Consider the following 24,925-nt stretch of genomic DNA (forward strand, 5'->3'; position numbering starts at 1 on the left):
ACTCCCATCGGAGTTCAACCAAGCATATCACATTAGAGACATGGAGACCCCGCGCGACTTGAAGGTTTGGCTCCGTCGTTTTAGCTAATCTTGAAACCCTGGATGAGCCAGTCTGTAGTACAGAGTACGCGGCACTTGGTGTCTGAAGGTCTAAGATGAAAGCCCTAAAATCCCGGGAAATTGACCCTTTTTATACCCTGTTGGAGCCCCTGAAAACCCCTGTGATAACCTTCATCCTAGCCCTAACTCGAAACCCTAGAAAAGCAAATATCGTGAGCCTTGGACCTCCAAATTTTCAATTATTGCCTCTTGGACCTTGAATCATTGTCTTCTTGACTCAACAGCTGTAGGAGGCAAAAGTGAACCTCTTGACATATTGCTATGAGCTTTTGAGCGGTAACAAAGCTCCCTGTCTTCGGGACTAGGCATTCATATCTCGCAAGGTGAACAATACTGAAAAAGAAGACGATGCCGAAGATATTCATCGAAATGAAAAGTACTCATTCCACCTAGCGCCAAAAACTCCATATGCTTAATATAAATGTCACTAGTTTACATGCCTCTAGCGTCGAGCCAGATCTTTCACAACTTCCTTACACGTGCTTATCTACCATCAGTGTAATTCCATACCAGGGAGCAAACGGGTCCATATTGACAGACTTGTAAGAGATACCCAACGGTCCGTCTTGAAGGGCATATTAACCGTAAGCAATTGCAGCCTTTGCTTCGTCCCCGACTCGCAGTCCCTCTTCGGTGTAGCCTGTCTCGTACAAACTCCAAAGCAACGAAGCCCACGTGAAGTTCGAAAAGCCGCCCTGTAGATGCCCAATGCCCGCAAGAACCACCGCTTCTCGTGGAATACCATGATCAAGTGCTTATTCTGACTGTTGTGTCATGTCTCAGCCCAATTCAACAGGATGTGGTTGGTGCATGAGTTCTGCAGGCCGGTATGCGGAAGATTGCATAGCGAATGATTTGTTCTGCATTTCGTGCCGCAATTCTCGAATCTCGGCGTCCTTCTTCGATCTGTATCGCAAGAACATGGCGCCCGAGGCAATAATAGCCAGCGCACCAACTCCGATTCCAACTCCTATGCCTGCTTTGGCCCCCGTAGTTAGGCCGCCGTCAGATATTTTGGGTTGCTTAGAATCTGGGCCAGAAGTAGGAGTACCCATCGTGGTAGCTGTGCTTGAAGAGGATACCGTGGTTGTAGTGGATAATGTTGTCAAGCTTGACGAGGTACTTGCTGGGCCGGGGGTTTTGTCGACGATGGTAAAGTAGCCAGAACTCATCGAACCGGGAGCAGATTGGTTTCCCTGGGCATAGGCATTTGGAAACAGCCAAAGGAAGAAGCGCTTGGAGTAGGTCAAGTCCAAGTTGTCCACAGCGATTGTCCAGTCGAAACTAGATGCCGGACCATTGGTTACGTCTAAGAGCAGAATTAGCCCAGTGGTGATACCTAGGGGGAATCTCTCGTCACTCGATCATCATGACATGTATTGATTTCCTCCCTTCTGCTTAATTTAACGTTGGGTCGAAGGGTAGCTCAACTGCACCAGTCAAAGACACTTGATGAGAATAAAATGAAGGGCTACGTACTCGAGATGACGGGTCCCAATATGGCGGCACCACCATCGGGAACCTGCTGCCAGAGGGCAATATTATACGCCTCAAGGCTGGTTTTGTAGGAGACGCTTATCTGACCTCCGATTGTGAATATAGCCCCGGACTTTGGGTTGAAGAACTGGCTCAACACCGACGGCACAGCGGCGAGCACGAGACCAAGGATGAAGCCAAGCATAATGGCGTGAAAAGCATGAGCATGACGATGGGACAGAGTACAGCCGGGTCAACCATTATACAAGTCATGGGGAGACGCGGGGGCGGGTAAGCCCTCGTTATCCCGCTGCCATGGCGGCATCATCAGCCTCGTTTTGACTGCGTTGGTCAACATCTGGAGTTGAGTGGTACTCCCTTGACATCAACATGATGCAGGGCGTCCTTGGCCAATGAATAGATACAGGGGGGAGGGCTCAGGGTCCCGTGTCGGTCGCTTGCCGAGGGTCGAACCAGTAATAATCATGGCATTCCTGGATCCTGGCGCCTGCTGAAAACTGTCCCGTGTCTTGGCGTATTTTTCTGGACATGTAATTTCGATTCAACTAGTCATTTGCTAGGCCTTGCCGCCGGCGCTGGCTATCCATGCTTCAAACATGCGGCGGCACGGCGTTCCTTCTCACACAGCTTGGTGAGCAGACCCTTGGGTTGATTGAGAATTGCAAACGGCGCGACTTGACTTGTCAATATTTTTGACCCCGGTCCAACACCCCAAACGGACTTGTCAGCCGGCTCTGTCGGCATCCCGAAAGGGATGGCCAGCGTTTCGAGCAACAAGTCGCGCGTCCCCCGTTGGTGCAAGAGTCTGGTTTGAAAAGGGGGGGGAGGAGAAATTTGCATTCGCCGACTTCGTATCGTACTCCATAGCCTGACCGTGGTGGAGACATTCAGTCCAACGTCCAACAAAGAGCCCAAGGGTTAGGGTTAGAGTCAAACGCTGTGCAACATGACACATGACGCATGACGGATATGTTAACCGATGAATGGTGGAGACGGTACGTTGTACATTTGGACAGATCACTTATTACGGCGTTGTTCTATTATAAGTTACTATCCACCATGGCTAGTCGAACCAACATATCGTCGTCCCCCGGCCCTCTTTGCTTTCTTCTCCTCCTCCCGCCATTGACATTGACCCAACCCTCCTTGATGCAAGCGCCGCAAACTGTCAAGTGCGCAATGAAGACGGAGAGCAATACTATGCTTGGGTTTCTAGGGCGGCGAGTTCTCTGGCCTCTGGGCATCTTGATTTTCATTTCAGCTCTTTTCACTCTGCAACGAAGGCATTTCACCGATGGACCCAGCATCGCACATTCCCGGTCCTCGGACAAAAGCGACAGCCTCAAACACGTTTTCAACTCGACGCTCGGGGTAAGTGGTGACTCTGCACTGTCTTGTTTCCGTGCCACCTCTTCTGGACGACTTGTCTCAGCGGTGCCGTCTTGGCTAACGGGCAGTCTAATCATTGCGGGTTCGTAGTTCCAAGACATCCTTGTTGTCGGCATGCCATCCCGGACAGATCGTCGCGACGGCATGATACTCGGCGCCGCTCTCTCGGGGCTTAAAATCAACTTTATCGACGGCGTGAAAGGCGAAGACGTCTACGAAAAGGCAATCCCGGTACCCGAGGATCGTAATAACCACCTCAAGGGTCCCGGCCTGGGCTCCTGGCGGGCTCACATGAACGCCATTCACGAGTAGGCACTTTTTCTTCTCCTTGAATGCTCTCTATTCTTACCACAGAGTCCCTGTCTAACCGTTTGGGACCTTGACGCAGCGTCGTTCGAAGAAACTTGTCGTCGGCGCTGATTATGGAAGACGATGTAGACTGGGATGTTAGGATTCGCGAACAGCTTCATGACTTTGCGGCGTCGAGCCGAGCGCTCACCCAGCCCTTGCGACACCAGCCTGGCCAATACGCCGATCCCACATACCCCAACCCAGTCGAGGGCTCGCCAAAGAAGGTGCCCGACATGAACTTCCACAGCCTTCCCGACACCGTGCAGCCTCTAATGTCCCCGTATGGAGACAACTGGGACGTCCTTTGGCTCGGGCACTGCGGCATGCATTTTGTGTTTGAACACAGCAATCTGATAGCCAAGGGCCGCGTGGTCAAGGAGAATGACGTCTCGGTCCCGCCCAAGAAGAACCTCTGGTCCATCAACAAGCCCTTCTCGCTGGTGGAGGAGTACCCAGCACATACACGAGTTGTCCATCACGCGCAAGAGGGCGTCTGCAGCCTCGCCTACGCCGTTAGTCAACGGGGTGCCCAAAAGATGCTCCGTGAGATTGCGCTCAAGCCGGCGACGGATGCGTTCGACATTCTGCTGCGGTTCTACTGCGAGGGCACCCACGATCGCACCAAACAAGAGTGTCTGAGCGTCAACCCAAGTCTCTTCTCCCACCATCGGCCGGTTGGGCCCATCGGTGCGTCTAGCGATATTGGCGACCACGGCGAGGGATACAGACACGAGGCATCGACAGACATGGTTCGGTTCAGCGTACGGCTGAATGCCGAAGTCATTCTGAACGGAAGTACCAATTACATTGATCAGTTCCCCGACTCTGCGGAATGAGGTGTCATCTTTTCTTGTCTTTCTTTCCTTCTTGTTTATTTATTTTGATACCACCCGTCTTTGATTAGGTTTGACTGTTGTTGGTTTGATAACCATGTATACTATTCACGACAGTCTTGTCATGATTAAGCATCTGGGTACTGGAGTACAGGGTCGAATTTGCTGTAGGAGTTTGCATCACGACGAGTGTATGATGCCATGAGCGGCATGGTCAAAGCCACCCATCATTTATATAGCATATATTCATTTTTTTTGGCATTTTGTTATGTTCGACCTATTCAAATACTCGTGCGGGCACTGCATCAGACAGGGGCCAGTGAATAAACACCACGTGTCTGGCCGTACCCAAACCAGAGAACACAAGACCTATACCGTGTCATACACCACGAGTACAGACACAAATATATCAATAAAGATAGGAGCCTCGACCGGCTTTCCGGAGTTGGAACGGGCGAACCGAGGCTGCATCAGATCGGAGCCATGCCCAACTAGGATAGCGTGTATAGCGTGCGCTAACAGGTCAACTATGAGTCAAACGTGCGTGGGGGAAGGTGCGGTTGAGGCTCAGACGCCAGGACACTGTGCGAGCAGCCGGCTCCACAGTCTCACAAGTTGACGTTGCAGTCTCACCATCTCACCCACCCACTCGCCACTTGGATCGCCATCAATTGCGCGCATCAAGCCCTTTCCGCGCCCAGCCTCGCGGGAACCCCGTCCTCTATCGATGTGGATCCGGCCATATCGACCGTCGAGCTTAAAAGGACTCCCTTGCTCTCCTCCGACATGTCGACGTCTTCTTTCCCACACTCCTTCACACTCGAGTGCCGAGCGCCTCGTCCCATCTCCTGCCAGATCTTGCTCTGAGCCATTGACCTTTTCTGCTCTGCACGTCGCTCTTCTCAGCGTGCCCAGCGTCTGTCCCGGAAAACACCAACTAGAACAATCACACCGTCCCCTGCCTCTCCGGGGTTTCTAGGAGAGGTCTCCTAGCGTGAGCTCATGGACACCGCCATTACCGCCGTCACCGCAGCTTCCCGACAGATCGTGGCTTTCTTCAGGCCGCAGCAACGAAAGGAGCCCGACCCTCCTTGGTAGTCATCAAGGGCCGTGGTGGTCCCCGACTGAGCTCGATCATCACACCACCTCTGGTGATCACAATATATCTGCTGCTGCTTCGACGTCCTGCATCGACAACTCCCCGCCCTGGCCGTTGCCTCTTGACGACTTTTTGGTGCTCAATCAACTTCAGAACCAGATTCCTCTTTCGGCTTCGGCCTCTCCAGAAGAACTGGCTCTTGGTCTGTGGCCACTACTCCTTGAACAGACTCACCACTTGGATCCTTCCTCGTCGTCGTCCGTCACTCCGGCCCTCTCTTCTCTCGACGACCCGGACATGACCTACCTGAGTTTGTTTGGGAGTGTCGGCACTGAACATGGCTTGGATCAGAATGGTAAGGCTCTCCCGATAGTGGAACGTCTTATAATAAAGAATGGACTAGCGAGTATGCTAACAGTACTCGGATAGATGCTCCACACCACCGACATCATCCACACAACGCCAGCCATGACCTTTTTGTCCAAGACAGCAATAGCTTCTTGAGCCATGTACTCCCTCACCCGCACCAACCCTTGCAGGACCCCCCAACATCAGCAGTTTCTCACGAGCGGACCACCGCAAACCATTTCAATCATACCTTTTTGAATACTTCATCATCAGCACCAACGACAGCGAAACACACTTCAGGTTTGCATATCCCAACAAATACTAAACGCCACGGCTCTCCCGCTAGCAGCAGCAGCGGCACTGGTAGCTCAAAACGCAAGTATTCTGCTTCTCCTCCCGAGGATCTGGATCCAGATAGCGAAGAGGCCCAGGTGGCTATCAAGCGTCAGCGCAATACCATGGCTGCGCGGAAATACCGCCAGAAAAGGCTCGATCGAATCTCGGACCTGGAAACCGAATTAGGACAAGTTACCAATGAGCGAGACGAGCTCAAGTTGCAGCTCGCCCGGCGAGAAGCCGAGGTTGAGGCTCTTCGGGAAATGCTGTCTAAGAAGTGAGGTTGCGCCTGACGCGGTGTAGATGTGATGATTTGGTGAAGGGCGAAGAAAGTGAAAGGATGCAAAGGTATCATGGAGGAACGCTCCCTTGGCCACCACGACAACAAGAGTTTTTCCAATTATGAAATATCTGTCTGTGATTAGCAAGAAACCCTAGCAAGATGAATTTCATTCTTTTTTCTCTGCCAAGTCTTTGTGCTATGAAGAACGCGGGCGTGCTGCTCAGACGATGTCGTTCTCTTCCTTTGATGGTAAATAATATTCATTGATGAATCATCAATTTCCGTTTCTGTCATCACTGCAGCCATTGTGTTTTTGTACAAGTGCAGAGGGCATGTTGTAGGATGTCACTTACACAGGCACCCGACGCTGTGGTTCCGAAGCACATGATTAGGAACCATGGGAGGTTGTAGCCTTGATTCACAATCATACTGGTTGTATTGTGGCTTAATTTATCATCTTGGGTATGTGTTCTATATATTATATTCAAATACGCAGCTGACCCGTCTTGTCCGAGCTCAGACAGCGTGTATGGCTAATACTTGCAACTGCTGCAGTAATTACAACCACTCTGTATGCACCCCGGCCTAGTTCTTGGCTGGATACAGCGTTTCCTGATGTCTCGTCCTGATCCAGTATGAATCATTCTGATTGTACCGGCAGTCGCGGAACGATGGATCATATCTGCCCCCCCAAGTGTGGAATGTATATTCCAATGCCAAGAGGGAGATTATCAACACGATATCGACTGCTTCTGAGAGAAATGTAGAAATATAGGCAAGCATCTCGGATAATCTCATGTCGGATGTGTGCATCTCGTTGCGTTGATATGTTTTCCGACGCAAGATGCACTACATGCAAGCCTCGTTTGGAGGATTCGCGGCATCGTCATGTCACAAAGCACACTGACACAAGGCAAAGTATTGAGCATGGTCCAGTCCCTCTTTGGTCTGATACATGGCACGCTCAAATCCCATGCCCGACGTGGGCACGCACGCAACTACCGGAGAAAGGACGTATCGTGCGCCGCACTGTATACCCCACCATTCTGGCGATGTTCATTGCCAAATCGGGCCAAGAGTCAGAATGACTCATTTTTGCTCATTTTTCGTCAAGCGGCAAAATGCGGGGACTCGTCATGGAGCTATCATGGGTCGAAATGCTGTGCCACTATTGGCCAATCATTTGGCCGCGCTGGATATTACTTGATTTGGCCGAGCCGGGTTTACCGTCTGCGGCTTGTGGCAGGATATATTTGCCCGTCACTGATTTCCCGTAGTGTCAAATGTTATGACTAGAATAGATTATAGTATAGAGCGCTGCAGCCACTGTAGCATAGTGATAGGTGGTTGCACCAAAAAATGACATGCTTTGGTGTGTTAGTACGCTCTATATATTGCGACATAGGTGCGTATTGCCGACCAGACGTGATTTGTCTTGATTTTACGACTGTTATGTTTTTCCAGTGATATACGTCTTTTGGTTCAGCTTGTGGATCGTGCTTATTCCATGGTAGAAGAAATAATCAAGGCGTAGCGGCGCAGGTAAAGGGGAACTGTCACATGGTTACACAAAGGCTATGGTCACGAGGCCTAGGGTAAGGTCCCTCGCTGACTTCTTGTATTTAAAGACCCCTATGGTTAACAAGACCTCGAGGAAAACCAAGAACCTTTGATACCAAAGACTGTTGTTAGATGAATTGAGTTATTGCTCCAAGCCTAAGCTCTTGTCACAGGAACTGGTGGTAGGATCATCTATATAATACCCCCTTGCGACCAAAGCGTCGGATGGGATAAAAGGTTGCTGCCACACAAGTAGGACTAGTTGTATATGCTGTGTCCTAGAAATTTGTTCGTGGGGTCATGTACGTGATTGGCAGTCCAGACCTGGCCCCTTTTTATAACGCTTCTCAACAATAGTTATTCAGGCATCCGCTCCTCAATTTTGCTCGTAACAATTGGTAAGTATTGTTTGTTACTTTCCCTCTCGGTATTTTACCTCCAACAGTTTCGATATCCATCAAAGCCGTCGAGGTAACACATATATGTATTACTTTAACCTCATAGCCATATGTCTCAGTTCAACAAGGAACAAAGTCTGGCTTTTGTCTTCAGATGATACAATAGGCAAGCTCTGCAAAACTGTTAGTGCGAGAGTTTAAAACTAGTTTTAGGAAAACAGCCTTTCGCTGTCCATTTAGTGACCGCTATGGACATTGCAGATTCAGCAATCTTGTCAAAGCGTTGGTCAAGCGGGAAATACTGGATTTCCAGGCGCCGACAGCAACAGAATGTCCAATCCCCAGTAATTAGGACATTTTCCTTCCTTTCCGCGGTTTTGCTTTGACATGTTGCGGTAGGTTGAATATGTTGGGTGCAGGAGTTACAGTCTGTCATCGAAGGCTTTTGCAACAATGAACAAGTTGGCCGCACCAGTTGTTACACGGATGTCACGTTGCCATAAAGGCACGGGCCGTACCTTGAACATGACGATAGTTACACAAGGGCTTGAGACCTAACGGAGGCCTCAGGCACCTAGGACAGCCCTTTGACCGCCTCTTGATATAAATAAGGGTCATCTGCCCCTCAAGGCCTTGAGAAAACCCAAGGACCTTTGATATCAAAGCGAATTATTAGCTGAATATCGAACATTGTTCCAAGCCCAATATCACTTGCCCTTGTCACACCAGTCGACTGTCCATCATTTGATGTACGTGTGTATTTCCCATGATCTCGACTACATGAAGGAACCTCCTGCAGTGATTAGTGTTGTCTTTCTTTATCCTTCACGTCAACAAAGACAGTGTCGCACCCATGGCACAAGGTCATGACAAAGTGTAAATTGATCTCGGATCTCCGCACGCAAGCAGTCTCCTCCAACCATGGTCACTCCTCTGCCAGCTCCTGTCCGCGTCCCACTTCCAGCGAGTCTGTTTAGTTATTGTTGCGATGGACCAAGCTCAGATACAGTCCAAGACTGGGAATGTCCTCATGTACAAGAAGCTTCCTGAGCTACTCGACGACCACAAACTGGCCAGAAAATCGAAGATTTTGGCAACAGCACGTACTTCTTTTGGGGCGGGGTTTTCCGAGTCTCTGCGTATAGCCCTCACTAGCGAAGAAATTTCATCAGCTGCTGGAGTGTACGAGCTCTTGCTGAGAAATCTTCAGAAATTTGCTACCGCTAACACTATCTGAGTTGTCAGCGGCGATGGCACTGTCTCGTGTCTAAAAGGAGAGTCTGGTGGGACAGGCGGACCTGATTCACAGACGGACAATGACATGATGCAATTGCTTGAAAATTCCACATCTGTTCATCTTCTAAAGGACCTGCAATGCATCATTGGCAATGCCATAAAAGTGGCCGGCTCCTATTGTAGGAAAGGAATAAGGGCCTCTTGAAGAAGGTGAATGGGAACAGTCGTACCGCAATTGATGTCGGATGGAATAAGAACCACCAAGATGTTATCGATATCCTCAGAAATATAGCTATTCAATTCCTGATGTCGGCAAACATCCAGAATGCCGAGGCTGTTCTTGACGAGACTGTCGAGGAGACAGCCATCAACCTCAGTAATCAGGATCGCAATGAATAGACAACCCTAGAGACCAGAAGCTCATTCCCGTTGCCGTCGGTCTTTTTGGACGCGCTAGATTGGACCATGTGTCATATGGTACGGATTGGGACATGAAAAGGATGAGTAAGGACAAGATTGCGGAGATGTCGTGTTGGTGTGCGGCATTCTTTGCCAGGGATGGAAAAATTAAAGTACAAGGGTATTGTAAGCGGGTAAACTTTAGGAAAGATCAGTTTCGGTATGCTACATGAGGAAGAACGATCCCTGTCAGCGGCCAGTTGGTACGTTTGTTACAGGTTCGCAAAATAGTTTGCTTTCCATGTTTCAATTCCAGTACCACTAGCTAGCGACAGATGGACAAATGAACGCCACGCGCTTCCCAAATCCAACGAAGTCAAGCGTAGAAATAGCTGTTCTTGACTTTTGTTGGATGCTTGGAAATGCCCAATACTCTGGAACCAATATTGCGGTCACAAGACTCACTGTTCAATCACATCTCAAAAGAGGAGAGGAGGTTTAGAGTGTGGCGGCACAGCATATAATCATACGGAACACGGTTCCGGCACGACGTTGCCCAGCTGTGCTGGAGCTGAGGACGTGGCAATGCATGAAGTTTGCATCGTCTCAGTACCATGACCGCTTTTGTCGATTTAAAACGAAAACGGCACCGTGTGCGAGCGAAACGTACGGATAGGTGTCAGCAATGGAGCGGAAAGAGATGTTGGCATCTATTCTAGACATGTCTTTCTCATTGCAAGTCAACATCTACGGGCAAAGTTGTTTATCAGCTACAGGCACGGCGAGACCAAAGTCGGGTTCATACTGGCGGACTACCTGGGTCTCCTTTGTGGATGATGTAGCCTCCGTATGTTTTCACTCGGCATGTCCTGCCCGATGGGAAATCGAGTCTCCCAAAAGGCATACAAACTTTACTCCTTTAATTGAATACGTCAATGTGACATATTACTCTGAGTTTCCTGAGTTGTCATTTGTCTTAGAAAACCGAGGTGGTATTGGACCATCTTTTGAAACTTTCACCTGTAAGACGCCCGAGGACGGACCTTCAACCTAGGGATGGGTTTCTCCCACAGCGTTTTGAGTGGTCGCGTGCTACCTCATCGTATAGGTAGTCACATACGATATGAAAACGCGGCTTCGTATTCCTGGTGAGAATACGCGTTTGAGAAGCAGTATCCGGCCAGCAAAAAACTATAAAAGACCCCGATCTCTCTTACGTTCTGGATTGAACAGAAGCTACCAAGCCCTTCCAACCATACTAGTATTTACCTCTACACACAAACCCTACCATGATGAAGCCCTCTACATTGACTCTTCTTGGTCTTGTCGCCGCGGCATCGGCGGAGAACTTTCAGTACTGGTCGGGTGACCGCTGTACTGGAAACGTCGTCGGGCGTGGTACTCTGGCTTGCGGAGCCAATCGACTTCCTCCGGTTTTCCCTGGTATCCACAGCATCGATCTTATAGATGCGAATGGATTCCACACGCGTTTCTATGATAGTAGAGACTGCACTGGCACCCCTTGGTTCACGGATGACGGGAAGGGCGGCTGTGTGACGGATGCCAGCGCCAGAACCAATTGCATCTACGTTTCTTGCTATGATCATCTACAAAAGGTACGTAATTCATTCTCCCAACTCAAAACACCAATCAGCTTTTCTCACCATCAGATAGACTGCTCAATAATGTAATATCTGGGACCGTGAAAGAAAATACAGGGGACTCGGCAAGATTCCAATAGCCGAGTTCAAGACCCAAATAGGGATCGTCTAGATATTACATACTCTGTAGAGCTAGTGAGATTGTCTTCCAAACGTCGAACCTATTTCATCAATACTTGTTGTCGAGTCATTGACTCTCGGAAGATGTCTCATTCTTTTTGGCAATATCATTTGCCCAGTCCTGAAAGTGATCATCGCAGCATTCGATCCTCCCATTCGGTATTCTATTCATGACTTGTTCCACGGCTTCTGAGAGATATTGTCTCGGGTTGCAATCTTGATGATTTCGTCGAGGATCCTCTGTCGCTTGGCCAATGTCGTGAATAACGACAGTCTTCAATTTCGTATACAAGTCCAATATACTGTCCTTGACATGAACTGCGTCTGGCAATGGCCATAATCCAGCTCTCCACAGGCAAAAGGTCAGAGATCCTAGTATCATGGACTCGCAACGGTGCGGACCCAGCCAAGCTGCGTGACGGCACCAACGTGGCTGCTCATCCACAACGAGTAGTTTCTGTATCATCTCCCGGAAAACTTGGATAAGCGATTGTATGGTCTGCAATCTCAAGGAAGCAATGTGTTCTATCTATACATGAGCGGGTGAAAGCACAAGGAACCGCAACGCCCCAACTCTTGATACTCACCTGCGATGCCTGGCGGTGTCCGTAGCCCATCAGGACATGAATTTACTGGTGCTCTAGATTCCACCGTCAACCGACGAGCTGTCAGGTAGAATGCATCTCTCTGGCCTAGCTCCCAGTAAATCCACAATGCCTTTGTGATTTCCTCTTGGGTGGATTGCGTGTTGGTGCCCAAAATCTTGGTCCATTTGGCGGTCCAAGGCCTCAGAGCAGTCATCATGTCGTATTTACGTGCAACGACGACCAGATCATATAATTCATCAACAGACAGTGCTGGTGGTACCTGGTCGAATTTAGAGTGAATAATGCACAGCAGAGTGGTCATAGGGACAAGCGTATCATGGTGCACGTCAATGATTTGGTTTTCTCGTCTTGAAATAATTCCTGGTTCGTTTCCGACCGTCTCACCGTACAACATGCTGCGAAAGATGGACGAGGAGCGAGACAAGGCCCGCGAGCAGGCAGTGAAGACGACTGGTTCCTCTGAGTGGTCAAAACCAATGCGAAGTTGGGTGTCGCCATATCGATCCAATGAAACAGCCTTGTGGGACATATTAAGGAATGCAAAAGATCAAGGCGATATTTCGCGTTCCTATTACCAAAGAAACCTTGTGTTCAGCGTCAGTACGACGCAAGTCTTTGTGCGGCAATGGAAAAGCAGAGAAATCTTGGTCGCCTGAACACTGCCTGTGTTCCGAATCCATGGAGACCTTGCTCCGCCACCTCTAGGCTGTATAATTATTCAGCAAGCATATAACTATATCGAGCTCATAAACCTAAATCGAATCGTTCGTGTGGCGCATGCCTGGATACGAGCTCCAACGCTCCACATGTACGAAGCACTTGCTGGCTGCAACACGGCTTAGCAGAATACATGCCTGCTCACAGCCTCTTATCAGCTTATTAATGTGACCAAGGAAACTGGTTTCATCTCTAGTTTGGATCCCACTGTGGCATGGATCGCCAGCACACTTGGGAAAAGTCATGTCAATATATTTTACCCAGCGTGCGTATCGTCTTTAAACCAGCTAGTAGCACAAGGGAAATAAGTCATCTGATATCAAACAGGCAGACAAACAGCAACGCGCTGCTTTAAGGGCAATCGACATCTTTGGAATGTGCGAACCAGACATCGTATTTGATGGCCTCGGAGACACCAAAATACAAGTCAAAAGACGTTGCGGCCTCGAGGCCAAGTCGCGCCTCGTCTGTTCTCGGGCTCTAGCTCGAGCCTCACCAGTTTTACACGTCAAGCTTCAGGAATGGTTGTCATCCGAAAAGGCTACGTCTTCTCGGTTGCATCGCTTGGCGATTGACCTTCCCGCTGGCGACGACGACTCCCTGACGCTATTTCTCAACATCGCGCATGGGCGCTTTCTCGAAATACCCCGAAAGCTCAGCATCAGTCAGCTGTACAACCTAACCGCACTGACGCACTGCTATCAAAGTACCGGTCTTTTAGACCCTTGGGCTGACTCGTGGATATCCCTCATCGAAAGTCCTGCTCGTGGATTGAACTTGGCAAAATTGCTCTGGATATTTTGGGAGCTTGGAAAAGAGACTGCTTTTACCGACATGGCTCACAGAATGGCAATGGAATTAGATGCCACTGAGCTTCAGAGTGTTCGCCAACTTTGGGTGTCCTCAAAAACAACAGGTGTTCTTGGTACGCAAGTTGCACCACTGCTAAAACTTTGCCTGCCAGTCTTGTCAAGCTAATTACCTTGCAGACGCTGTAGCCGGTATTCGAACAGAATTCCTTTCTTTTGTAACGGGCATTCTTCGTGATATGATGGAAAAGCTATTTGTCATGGATCAAAGCCCAAGGTGGTCTCGCTATACGGCACAGCCGAGTCTGCCTAGATGCCGACATGTAACGTACGAGTCCATCCAGTCTTCCCTCAAAGCGGTCAATATGTGGCCGTTGTCAGAGGCTACCGCTGTGAGAGAGAGCGCGGTAGAATTTTACTCCAAGTTGGCTGTTGTGGTTCATCATGGCCACCGAGACTGCGAATTTGCCAACTTCTGGGCTGGCAAAGTTCAACAGGTGTTGAAGTCCAGACCTGTTGTTTTGACAAGGCTATACAGACAATTTAGATGTAATTAAAACCAGATAGACCGGCATTTTCCATGTCTAGGTGTGACAGAGGCATGATTTTGTATTAGCCAACACGAATTACGGATTATAGCATGAGCCGTGCGGACAGATAGGGCAGCGCTTCACGAAGCAACCACAAGGCTCTATGCGTATCAATTGCATAACTTCACACACAGTGCGTACAGTAAAAAACTATATTGCTTCTAGTATGCTCTGATTAATCCAGAGAAAAAATACCAATCTTAAGCTTATACGGTTATACCTCTCGGATGACTCGTACCATGTCTGGTGCTGCTTGGACATTTCAGTCGGTAACAAGGAATTCCGCAAATATAAGAAATAGCAGTCACGGATTTGATTCCACTAATATTTTCTACCAAGACCTCGATTAAGATGATAATTATGTTAATACAGCACTCTAAAATACAACTTTCGTTTCAGATACAGCAATCTTGTTCAGCTTGACATCATCGATACCCTGATACACCATCTTTTCTGGAGCACTCCCACCAGAATCCGACACGTAAAATTTTATGGGCGATTCCCACAGATCAAATACATTGCTATCCCATCCAATACCAAATTCGTAGCTTGTAGCTAGTCCTGCCGGTCGAATGAACGGCAGCCCCCGCACCGGAAGCAGACCCTTGATTCGCAAACTATTTCGATGTTTTGGCCTCCGATTCGGATAGCTTGCCCTTCTCCGTGGCTTTGTTGGGGCTGGGGGAGGAGAAATACGCGTAGGCAACCCCTAAGAAGAGTATGGTGCCGCCGATCGGGACCCTAGAATACCATGTAAGCGCTTCGTCTCTACGATTTCCCCAAGCGATAAGCAAGAAACGAACCAATTCCGACGAAGGGTTTCTGAGAGATTGGATTTAGAAGGCGGAAGCTCTTGACCACTGGCGTCGTCTTCGTACGTCTGCCGGCGAGCTGTTCCGGAGAAGCCGCGTGGCGCCGCAATAGCCGCCGGGCGGATGTGGTTCCGTACAAGACGGACGGAGGCTCTGGGAATGATAATCATGGTGATGTTGATGGAGACCGTGACTATTTGATGGAAAAGTACAGGCGGAGTTGTGTTTGTGGGAGAGGTATGTTCGCCGGTTGTACATGAGCCAGGACGACACCTTGGGAGACTGGCGGTGGCCAAAAACATGTGACAACTATATACTTGAGTGTCAGAGGTGTCACACCACGTAGTGTCGGTATACAAGCTGGGGCGCCACTGCTCCCTTTGTGGCCTCTGGCATTCCGGTGCAGATGCTGCTTCAATATTGGGTGGCGAATTTTGTGGCTCTCGAGAGTGTCGTCATGGGCTTGGGTTCTGGATGCGGGGACGAGGACGACACACCTGTTGCATGTCTGCTGTGTAACCGGTGTGTCGACAAATTCCTTTGCCTGCTAAGTCTGCTTGACTGGTTACGCCGGTAAACGTCTATTGGAAGTCGAGGGCCTCTGATGTAGTCAGTCGGCTAAATGCACCTCCAGAAGACTTCATACCAAGCTACAGTCCAAGATTTATCTATGCTGAAGCCAAATATACTTGAAGATTTCTGACATCTCATCTCTTCACCAGAGCTATAGTCATATTAGCTGGGAGGTGTCTCTTATGATCAGTCGGTTTTCCCCGACATCACTCGGCTCGATATAACATCTCAGTCTATCCCATGAGACATTTGTGGCCAAACAACGAATCTATCCATTGAGTAAAGCGTTTGCGGCAGAAAAATAAACCAAAACTTCAAATATTCCAGGCTTTTTTCTATAAACCCATTTTTGGCTCCAAAGAGATGTACAACGCGATGTGGTGGTCTATACCATCATCCAATGAAGCGCTTCACAAACGCCAGGCAAACACTACACTCTAGCAAATATCTTCCTGTTCATCATCAAGCGGACTGCCAAAATTAAACCTGCGCTTGCAAGTGTCAAGGACCCAGCGTAAAAGAACGTGGGCCGAAACGCGGCAAGCCCAGCCTCCGCACCACCATACGCATCCAACAAGTACCCAGCGATAGGCGATCCCTAAGCACCTATTATCAGCTCACGCCTTATAGAAAGTAAACACTGGGCGTTCGTTTTTGCTCTTACCATAAAGTACCCAAAAGTCCATGAAGTTGTCAGCATAGACATGACATTGGCAAGTTGGCCGTCCCCGAAAACCGCTCCGACCACCACAGGCATCAGACTGAAGAAGCCACCAGAACCGATCCCGTTCAAGACGGCGAAAAAGACCAGAAGCCCCAGTGAAGACGCAAATGGCCAGAGTGCCATTGCACTGACACCAATGACAGTGAGCGAGATGAGCAAGCTGTTTACAGGGCCGAGATAAGCGTCTGCCCCAAAGCCCATGCCAATACGGCCCAGAGCAGAGGCAATGTTCCAGCATGCGAGAATGGCAGCGGCGGCCTGGCCAGAGAATCCCATATTCGCGACATAAAGTGGGAGAAGGAAGGGGGGCACGAATAGAGGAAACGTGGCAATTGCTCCCATGACGAGCATCATGTTAAACTTGACGCTGCGGAAAAGACGCCTGTGTCCCGCGTCAGTACCATACACCCCAAACCATATATACGCCTTCTCCGGCCCGGTGAACCTACCATTGGACGCTTGAAACGGCGCGTCCACGTCCAGCAGGGGCTCTCAGGAAGTACGACGCCGTGATGCAAATTGCCCACGCAAGAGCTCCGAGAATCTTCAAAGCCGACTCGAGCCCCACGACCCCAATCAGCTTTTCCATGGAGACGGAGATGACGGCAGATCCGATGCCAGCGCCGCCAAAGACAACACCGGTCGCCAAACCTCGCTTCCTCTTGAACCACAGCGATGGCACCGTGGCCGCAGGCTGCGAGCAGAATCAGCCCATCAGAGTCACATGGCATCAGGAGGCGAGACTGGAAAAGACGCCTTACCAGATATAACATGGCGGACCCTATGCCAAACAAGAAGCCTTGGGTGACAAACATGGCGGGCACCGACTTGGTGGACCAGCCTGCGGTGAACTCGCCAAGGCCTAGGAATAGGCTTCCGATGAGGGCAGTGACCCTGTAACCCGCAAGCTTGATGATTCTGGCTACAATCATGCCGGTAAGCGGTGACATGGCTGCCCCGACTGAGCCGATGAAGGACAGTGTCGAGATGCTGGCGAGGCGTGACTCGGTGAGGTGAAGCTGCACGATGCCATAGGAATAAATCAAGCCCAGGAAGACGAAGAAGATGGCTGATCCGGCAGCCACCACCACCCAGCCTTCTTTGGTATCCCAGTTGGTGTCGTTGTCGCTCAACCGCATGGGGGTTGTGTCGTGTTCGTCGTGATCCTCCAGCCTTGCAAGTCGAATCTCGTCATGGCTCGTTGGCTCAGACACCGCAATCGGCTGCACGGTTGTGATTGTACTTGACATTTCTTTTTATTTTTGTTCCTTTCCATGAGGCATTGGTGGTACTGAAGTTGGTTGCTATTTCGGAATAAAACAGTAAATAGCTTGACGTTTCTCGGTGGCTGGATCCTGACATCTTCCCCATGACTCATGATGGACTCGCGCCCTACGGTGGACACTAGTGTTACAAGAGGGCGTATTCACTCGACCTAAACCACTTACCCTGGGGGAGGAAGGAAAGATCTAGGCATCTTTATTTTGCGCTTGCATAGTCGTTTTCTGCATGTCCACAGGTCATATCTTCGGTCGGCATGAATAAAGATGCCACTGCCAGCCACCAGGGCAATATACCCGACCGATCCAGGAGACGGTCCGCGACGACGCAACTTACACAGCCGTATGTTGTCTTGGAATCCACTGTTACACTTGTCAGCGAGGCTGCCAATTACTCCCGCTGCTTATCCCGAAAAAAACCTCCCAAACTCCCCATCAAGCCCCCCAGCATATTCATCGAAGCCTTCCCATCACCGCCACTACCACGCGCATCCATCCCACTTCGAATCCATCCCGGCAGTTTGCCCTGGATTCGTTCGGTGGCATACCTCCTATCGGCCAGTACAATCGCCGCATAGTCGCCTTTGTGACGAATCGCGCGCCCAATACTCTGGTTGACGGCCCGCATACACGCGTTTTCGTAGAAGTCTCTCGCGGCCTGCTTAGCTCGTGCCGCAGCTTCATCCTTGGTTAGCTTGGGGCCAGCGTCACGCCTACTGTCTTGTAGATTTGCCAACGTAGTCGATTCAATATAGTCCATCTTGGCTTTCCACTCCGGCGATGCAATATTCGGGTATGGCAGACCGACGACCATGACGCATCGGCCCAAGCGATCCGAGAAGTTGATGCCTTCGGACATTTTCCCTCCCACAACACTGAGGAGGAGTGCGCCGCCTTTGCCTTTCACCAGACCCGTGGTGCTTCCCCCATTTCCGAGGATCGCTTGCGAATACTCTTGGAGGACCTCGTCGCTGGAGCAGCCTTTTGTTTCGCGAAAAACCATTTTTCGAGTTTGCAAACGGTCCCAAATGGTTGTTTGGGGGTTCTTGTCTCCCGGGGCTCGTCGACTCCACGCTGCGACGACTTCTTCAAGATATCCGTAGCTTGGGAAGAAGACCACGACGCCGTCGGGGACGACTGAGCAGATATTCAGTATTGCCAGGCCCAGCTCCTTGACCATTTCCGAGTCCCCTCGACGCTGGTAGCTGAATTCAAAGCTTGAGCCACCTGGACGAGTCCCCGTTAACGTCCAGACACACAGGTTTTCGCGTGGTATTACATGTCCGCAGCTCAAGGTAGTTACTTTGGGGTCAGCGAGCGCTGGGAAAAGATGGTTCTTGTAGTCGTCGAAAGGCGACATGGTGCCTCCTGCCAGTATGACCGCGCGCGCGCTGGACACAATAGATGAGAATGCATGCGTTGGAGAGAGCAGCAGGTACGAAAGCTGAACGTCTTGGGCCGGTCCACTGGTCTTCTGGTAGAATATTCGGCCCTCGGAGCTCGGGTTTGTAAGGGCTACAAGGAACGAGACCAGAGTATGCAGGACTGGTGTGCTCGACTTCGTCCCCGGCTTGCCGGAGTCGTTTTCGTTCTCGACATGTGCTGCGTAGCTCTCAATCTTGTATGCCAGTTTGGACTCTTGGATGTACTGAATAAGCTCAAACATGTTGATCTGGTCGATGCCCTTCGGTCGAGTCAAGTCGTTTGCGTCCACGATTCCGTGCTGCTGCTGTCTTGGAATTAGCTGCCACGTCTGACATAGTACGCGAGAGAGAACGTACCTTGAAGCCTTTTGCCCCATTCATCCACTCGGTCAAGCCATCAATCACTCGCCCGACTCTTCCCACATTAACACGGTTGACACCTTTGAGCTTCTTACCAAACCGCTTCACATAAATTCCTAGCATCCCTCGCCCTTTGTGAAGGTCACTGAGTTTGATCTCTGCAGCATGTACATTAGCAACGGCATCCATCACGTTGTGTGCCTCATCAATGATGACAACATTGCCCTCCAACTTGATCCCCAGCGCCTCCCGGGCACTTCTTTGAAGCAGGAGGGGATATGGCAGAGTGATGATTTCCGCACCAGGTAGTGCCGACCGAGATGCATAGTATGGACACACGGCCAAAGACTTGCCAAGCTGATGCAAATCTTCAATGTCCGGGACAGTGGCTAAAGCCGAATCGCGAAATTGATGTGTTTGGCTCAGGAGCTCCTCTTTTGGAACATACGGGCATTTCTTGGTAGACTTCGACTGCTGGAGCTCAGCACAGCGATCATTGATGGCCTGCACTGATCCGAGTCGCGCGACGGACGGGTTGATACACAACCTTTGTCGAGAAGACAGCGGAAGTAGTTTGACCGTCTCTTCGACAGACGACTTTTTCTCTGCGAGAGAAGTCGGCAGCGAAGAAGGAAACTTTGGGCGGCGCAGTTCCGTAATGAATTGCGACAGTTGCGAGTGTGTTCTAGATGTATAATAGATCTACAGACGGTCACTAAGGGCATCTTCAAAGTGGCTGTGTGGAAAAGCACTCCTCGCACCTTGACCTCTTCTTCTAGAATATCATTGTCCTCTTCTTTCTTTCGAGGACCACCAAGGCCGATGCGCTCTAACACCTCACGCGACTCTTTACTTAACCCGGACAGGGCAGTTTGGACACCTGTGTCGCGGTCCCCCCATTCATTTAGTAGCCATTCGGCCTCATCAGCATCCATGTCATTGCCATCACCAGGTGTGATTGCTTCCTCGAGGCGGCGGCGCTTACGGCCCCGGTCTTCAAGTGCTTTTTCCTTTAACCGGATGGCTTCGAGACGCTTCTCACGATCTTCCCACCTTTGAACCAGCTCCTCGCGTTTTCGCCGTAGTAGTTGGTCGACGAGCCACGCCGGTTCGTCTTTATAAGCATCTCCCGCATTTTGCATCGATACCTCAACTTTGTTGGACTTGAAGTTTCGAAGCCAGGTAAGTGAGGCGCAGATCAATGAAAGGGATTTACCCTGCAAAGTGTGAGTGGCTAGGCGTGTCATGGTCATGAGAGCCCATGTACAAGCAATTCCGACCATCGATGGGAATGTGTCACATACAGTGCCTGTTGGGCTTTCCAAGATACCAACTTGACCTTCACCCTTGTCTAAAATGTCATATACAGTCCTCATAAACTGTTCTTGGACAGCGTACGGAGTGTACGGATGGTGGAAATCCAGCTTCTCCAGATGGCGCGTAGCGTCATCTACACTGGTGGTGGCGGCAGAAGCCATGATGGCTCATCTCTTCATTCTCGGCCGGGGAGAGATTCATAATAGCACTGTCGTCATCTACACCCGATGGCGACGGCCGCAACGCGTCTTTGGATGAAGAGCCCAGTTGTTGGATACGAACCAGTGCCCCTTGTCCCTTTTGTCATTAGTGGGGTCAGCTTCAAAACGTCTCCACGGTGAGGCCACGAAGTCACCTGATACGGAAGGGGCCCACTTCCAGCCACGAAAGCCCACACCGCACCACACAAATGGTGTTAGGGCTAAATTGCCCTCTCGCTAACAATTTTCTGGGTCCCATGCAGCCAGGAACCTGAGTAGGCGCAAAATCATCACCACCCACTCTCAGTCTTCGACGACAAACCATCGGAAAGCGACAACACCACAACCGTCGCCATGCCTACCCGAACTTCGAAGACCCGCAAGCTGTACGTGAATACACTCTTCCTATGAGACATATTTCGATCCGGAGAGAATTGGACGCCTTGACAATCGTCATTGGGTGCCAGTGTCGTTTGTTGACAGAAAATCTCCTTGGCGGAACGTGGATGAAGATGGATCAGGGGCAATCAGGAATACTAACAGCTTTTACTTGACAGTCGCGGCCACGTCTCTCACGGCCACGGTCGTATTGGCAAGCACCGCAAGCATCCCGGTGGTCGTGGTCTGGCTGGTGGTCAGCACCACCACCGTACCAACATGGACAAGGTTCGACAACCTCGAGATGCCCGAGCCGATGAGCGAAAGAAGGCGACGATTGCTAACTCACTCTTGACAGTACCATCCCGGTTACTTCGGTAAGGTTGGTATGCGATACTTCCACAAGCAGCAGAACCACTTCTGGAAGCCCGTGATCAACCTGGACAAGGTACATACAACTCCTCTTGCTTCACGCGATACAATTTGATCTTTGGGCGACGTCGATGCGGGGGATGAGCATCCCAGCTGGCATTGAAGGGAATTGAATGAAACAGCGACCGACAACGCCATGCACCGCAATCGACAGTCTGCACAAAGACGGAATTTTTTCCTCGCGACATGCCCATTTTTTGACCTAGAGAAAATGCTAACAAGTTCGCAGCTGTGGACTCTCGTCCCCATTGAGACCCGCGATGCCTACGTCTCCGGCGCCAAGAAGGACACCGTCCCCGTCCTCGACCTCCTCCCTCTCGGCTACTCCAAGGTCCTCGGCAAGGGCCGTCTCCCCGAGATTCCTCTGGTTGTCCGCGCAAGATGGGTCAGCAAGCTGGCTGAGAAGAAGATCAACGAGGCCGGTGGTGTTGTCGAGCTGGTTGCTTAAATGTCCGCGACGAAACAAATAGAAAAGAAAATACAACCACAATTTCTCTCTTCTATTTTTTTTGTTTCCACGTTTTCTAAAAAGCATTTTTCACGCTCCGTGCTTTTTATGAAAAAATGGTCATGGGAGTCTGGGAACCAACGGGAAACCAGTTTTAGAGCAAGAAACAACATCTTGTTTTTGGCGAGTGGGGTGTCGAACAACGCCAGATATGAAAGCTGTATGCCGAGAGCTGAAGAAAATTTGGGAATCGGGGACCCAGGGTCGGGTCGGTTTCGATCGCATTGCATCAGGGGACTCGTGACATGGAGTTTTGACGAATAAAATTCGATTTTTCGCCCATGCATAATGGAATTTTGGCTTCCCTGTTGTGATGTGATCTCTGAGCAGTCCCACGTGGCAATGAAAGGCCTTGTTTTTGGCGAGGCCAATAGCCCGTCATCTTGTCTGGTTAAAACATCACTCCAGCAACACGTACTATTGACTGAATTAGATGAAGTCTCTGTTGTGCCCATTTTCAGCATGTACATGTATTAATTTCATTTATGCCTCTCAACAGACATAACGCCAAGCACTCGAAACCCCGCCAGCTCATGACGCCAATGATGAATTTCTAAACGCCCCAGAAATGCTCAATATTACATAGATTGGTGCCGTATACCGTTGGTTGATAAAATAAAATACCTGGTATCGCAAACACAAGACCCCAGCGCCACGAAAGCCCAACCTTACGCCGCCAACATGTCAACCTCATCCTCGTCACCGAGTTCCTGACTCTGGGGTTGGTCAATATTCAAAAACTCATGGTGCAAAGCCTGTTCAGCTGTGATTCTTCTTGAGGGATCCAAATCCATGCACCGTTCCAAAAATCGCACGGCCAGCTTTTCATCGGGTGTCAGGGGCTTATCATTCGTACGACATGTGCTCCACAGGATAATCTTCTCCATTGTAAAGCCTTGCTGGCCTATTGTAGGAATGTTGGTTTCAAAAACACATCCATGGAGTAGTCCTGCGGCTTTCATGCGCTTTGAGCCAAAGATGGTTGCTATTTCAATCATGGCTTCTACGTCATCAGCCGAGTTAAAAAAGGGAAATCGTTTCGACAGGATGGTAAGAAGAATGACGCCGGCAGACCAAATGTCGATCGCGGTGGTCTGTTCGGTGCATTTGAATAAAACTTCAGGCGCGCGAAATCCTCGTGTGCCAGCGCGATTGGCACGCTTGGACAATCGAGTGTCTGAATTAGGATAGCCGGGTTGTGAAGTCGTTGCCATCTGAGCCCATGCGGAAGTGGCTTGACGATGCTTGCGCGTTTCGCGATGTTCGTGGCAGAGGCAAGGTTTACAATCAGATCCCTCGCGTTCTGCTAACCCAAAATCGACCAGGACACCATGCTGGGTAGCTGGGTCATACAAGAAGTTGGTCGGTTTAATATCTCTGTGAAGTATCTTGGCCTGGTGGACGCTTTTCAATGCCGTAAATAGGGATCGCAGATAAATGGCAATATCTGGTGTCGTCATATCTCGGAAGTATGCCCTGAAATCACCGTGTCGGAAGTAGGGCAGGATGGCAACCACCTGGTCCGTGTTTCGGAACGCTGTGATGAGAGGGCAGACAGAGGGGCATTGCCGCAGGTCATGGAGGAGTTCGAGCTCGTTCAGAATACGCGCCGGACTTGATGTGACGTAAATCTTTTTAATTGCAACAAATCGTGCACGCCGCCGTTGGGAGCGCTCCGATGATGCTTGGCTGGCGTGTCTTTTGAGAGGTGGAGGCGTCCATTTTGACGAGTCATCATCAAAGTCCCAACTGTTGTCGTATCTATCGTACTGGACATCTTCTGCTTTGTATACGGTAGAGAAGGTTCCTATCGAGTTTCGGGCGGGTTAGACTTTGTTTGACATGTCAATGAAGACAATGTTTCGTGATGGAATTGCAAGACATACCCTCGCCAATCCTCTTGATTAGGCGGTATTTTCCACGAAAGCCAGGAAAGTCATTAGCCAGCTTGTCCATGTCGGCTTGTACACTCCTTTCAACACGCTCGTCGTCCGAGCCTTCTTCCTCTTCCTCCTCTTCTTCTTCCTCCTCTTCGACTTCTTCCTCCATTACCTCGTCTGTTGCAGCAGCTCCGGCAACATCATCTTCAACCATCATTTCGGTCTCTTCGGTACGCGCATCTTCGTGAATGTCAAAAGGATCCTCTGCCCTTGGACGTCCCAGTGCGGCAGCCATGATGCCAGGTTCGCCCATGGATTTGTCGCCGGCCGGTATTCGCGATAGAGACACAGTGTGTTGTTGCCAAAAGAGCCTTGCTTGAGACACCCTTTGTCTATTTCAGGGAAGGGCAAAGTACGACAAGTCTAAAGCGAATCAATTGACAGCACACACGACCGGCGACCAAGGCAATCAAGGGAAAGCAATTGATTCATAGACATGCAAGTCAATCTGCAACAGCCTGGTCCGTCGTTAATAATCCACCGCCCTGCTTCTGGTTGTGGAGGGGCTCGGGGCTGCTGGTCTGGACGAGCGTGTTTCTGAGCAAGCATCAAGTTGATTGGTGAAACGCGCCACTAGCGTGGCCTTGATAGCTACTGGTGTGCATAAAACGGGCACAATCAAG

General features: G+C 50.1%; 10 protein-coding genes across 10 annotated transcripts; 5 read left to right on the forward strand and 5 right to left on the reverse strand.

The window, feature by feature from the left end:
• Positions 1–899: 899 nt before the first annotated feature.
• On the reverse strand, positions 900–1,801 carry MAA_06681 (uncharacterized protein; the record flags this gene model as incomplete). The annotated part of the gene is made up of 2 exons (XM_007824679.1): positions 900–1,429; positions 1,600–1,801. 2 exons carry the CDS (start codon positions 1,799–1,801, stop codon positions 900–902), a joined length of 732 nt encoding a protein of 243 aa, XP_007822870.1.
• Positions 1,802–2,676: 875 nt separating this feature from the next.
• MAA_06682 (glycosyltransferase family 25 protein) lies at positions 2,677–4,193 on the forward strand (the record flags this gene model as incomplete). The annotated part of the gene is made up of 3 exons (XM_007824680.1): positions 2,677–2,988; positions 3,097–3,314; positions 3,395–4,193. 3 exons carry the CDS (start codon positions 2,677–2,679, stop codon positions 4,191–4,193), a joined length of 1,329 nt encoding a protein of 442 aa, XP_007822871.1.
• A 724-nt stretch (positions 4,194–4,917) lies between these two features.
• On the forward strand, positions 4,918–6,254 carry MAA_11617 (uncharacterized protein; the record flags this gene model as incomplete). The annotated part of the gene is made up of 3 exons (XM_011412532.1): positions 4,918–5,106; positions 5,170–5,644; positions 5,719–6,254. 3 exons carry the CDS (start codon positions 4,918–4,920, stop codon positions 6,252–6,254), a joined length of 1,200 nt encoding a protein of 399 aa, XP_011410834.1.
• A 4,884-nt stretch (positions 6,255–11,138) lies between these two features.
• Positions 11,139–11,535, forward strand: MAA_11618 (uncharacterized protein; the record flags this gene model as incomplete). The annotated part of the gene is made up of 2 exons (XM_011412533.1): positions 11,139–11,465; positions 11,524–11,535. The coding sequence occupies 2 exons, from the start codon at positions 11,139–11,141 to the stop codon at positions 11,533–11,535; spliced, it is 339 nt and encodes a 112-aa protein (XP_011410835.1).
• A 1,795-nt stretch (positions 11,536–13,330) lies between these two features.
• MAA_06683 (proteinrelated to nuclear pore protein) lies at positions 13,331–13,933 on the forward strand (the record flags this gene model as incomplete). The annotated part of the gene is made up of 1 exon (XM_007824681.2): positions 13,331–13,933. The coding sequence occupies one exon, from the start codon at positions 13,331–13,333 to the stop codon at positions 13,931–13,933; it is 603 nt and encodes a 200-aa protein (XP_007822872.2).
• A 1,038-nt stretch (positions 13,934–14,971) lies between these two features.
• MAA_06684 (uncharacterized protein) lies at positions 14,972–15,336 on the reverse strand (the record flags this gene model as incomplete). Its single annotated transcript, XM_007824682.1, has 2 exons — positions 14,972–15,095; positions 15,158–15,336. The coding sequence occupies 2 exons, from the start codon at positions 15,334–15,336 to the stop codon at positions 14,972–14,974; spliced, it is 303 nt and encodes a 100-aa protein (XP_007822873.1).
• Positions 15,337–16,169: 833 nt separating this feature from the next.
• Positions 16,170–17,713, reverse strand: MAA_06685 (Major facilitator superfamily domain protein; the record flags this gene model as incomplete). Its single annotated transcript, XM_007824683.1, has 4 exons — positions 16,170–16,337; positions 16,404–16,845; positions 16,913–17,157; positions 17,225–17,713. The coding sequence occupies 4 exons, from the start codon at positions 17,711–17,713 to the stop codon at positions 16,170–16,172; spliced, it is 1,344 nt and encodes a 447-aa protein (XP_007822874.1).
• A 421-nt stretch (positions 17,714–18,134) lies between these two features.
• MAA_06686 (DNA repair helicase) lies at positions 18,135–21,005 on the reverse strand (the record flags this gene model as incomplete). Its single annotated transcript, XM_007824684.2, has 4 exons — positions 18,135–19,487; positions 19,525–20,229; positions 20,289–20,744; positions 20,832–21,005. The coding sequence occupies 4 exons, from the start codon at positions 21,003–21,005 to the stop codon at positions 18,135–18,137; spliced, it is 2,688 nt and encodes an 895-aa protein (XP_007822875.2).
• A 393-nt stretch (positions 21,006–21,398) lies between these two features.
• Positions 21,399–22,302, forward strand: MAA_06687 (uncharacterized protein; the record flags this gene model as incomplete). Its single annotated transcript, XM_007824685.1, has 4 exons — positions 21,399–21,430; positions 21,602–21,710; positions 21,781–21,870; positions 22,084–22,302. The coding sequence occupies 4 exons, from the start codon at positions 21,399–21,401 to the stop codon at positions 22,300–22,302; spliced, it is 450 nt and encodes a 149-aa protein (XP_007822876.1).
• A 728-nt stretch (positions 22,303–23,030) lies between these two features.
• Positions 23,031–24,537, reverse strand: MAA_06688 (Protein kinase-like protein; the record flags this gene model as incomplete). Its single annotated transcript, XM_007824686.1, has 2 exons — positions 23,031–24,169; positions 24,249–24,537. The coding sequence occupies 2 exons, from the start codon at positions 24,535–24,537 to the stop codon at positions 23,031–23,033; spliced, it is 1,428 nt and encodes a 475-aa protein (XP_007822877.1).
• Between the last annotated feature and the right edge of the window lie 388 nt (positions 24,538–24,925).

Source organism: Metarhizium robertsii (genome assembly GCF_000187425.2).
Source record: "Metarhizium robertsii ARSEF 23 chromosome Unknown MAA_Scf_11, whole genome shotgun sequence".
Lineage (NCBI taxonomy): Eukaryota > Fungi > Ascomycota > Sordariomycetes > Hypocreales > Clavicipitaceae > Metarhizium > Metarhizium robertsii.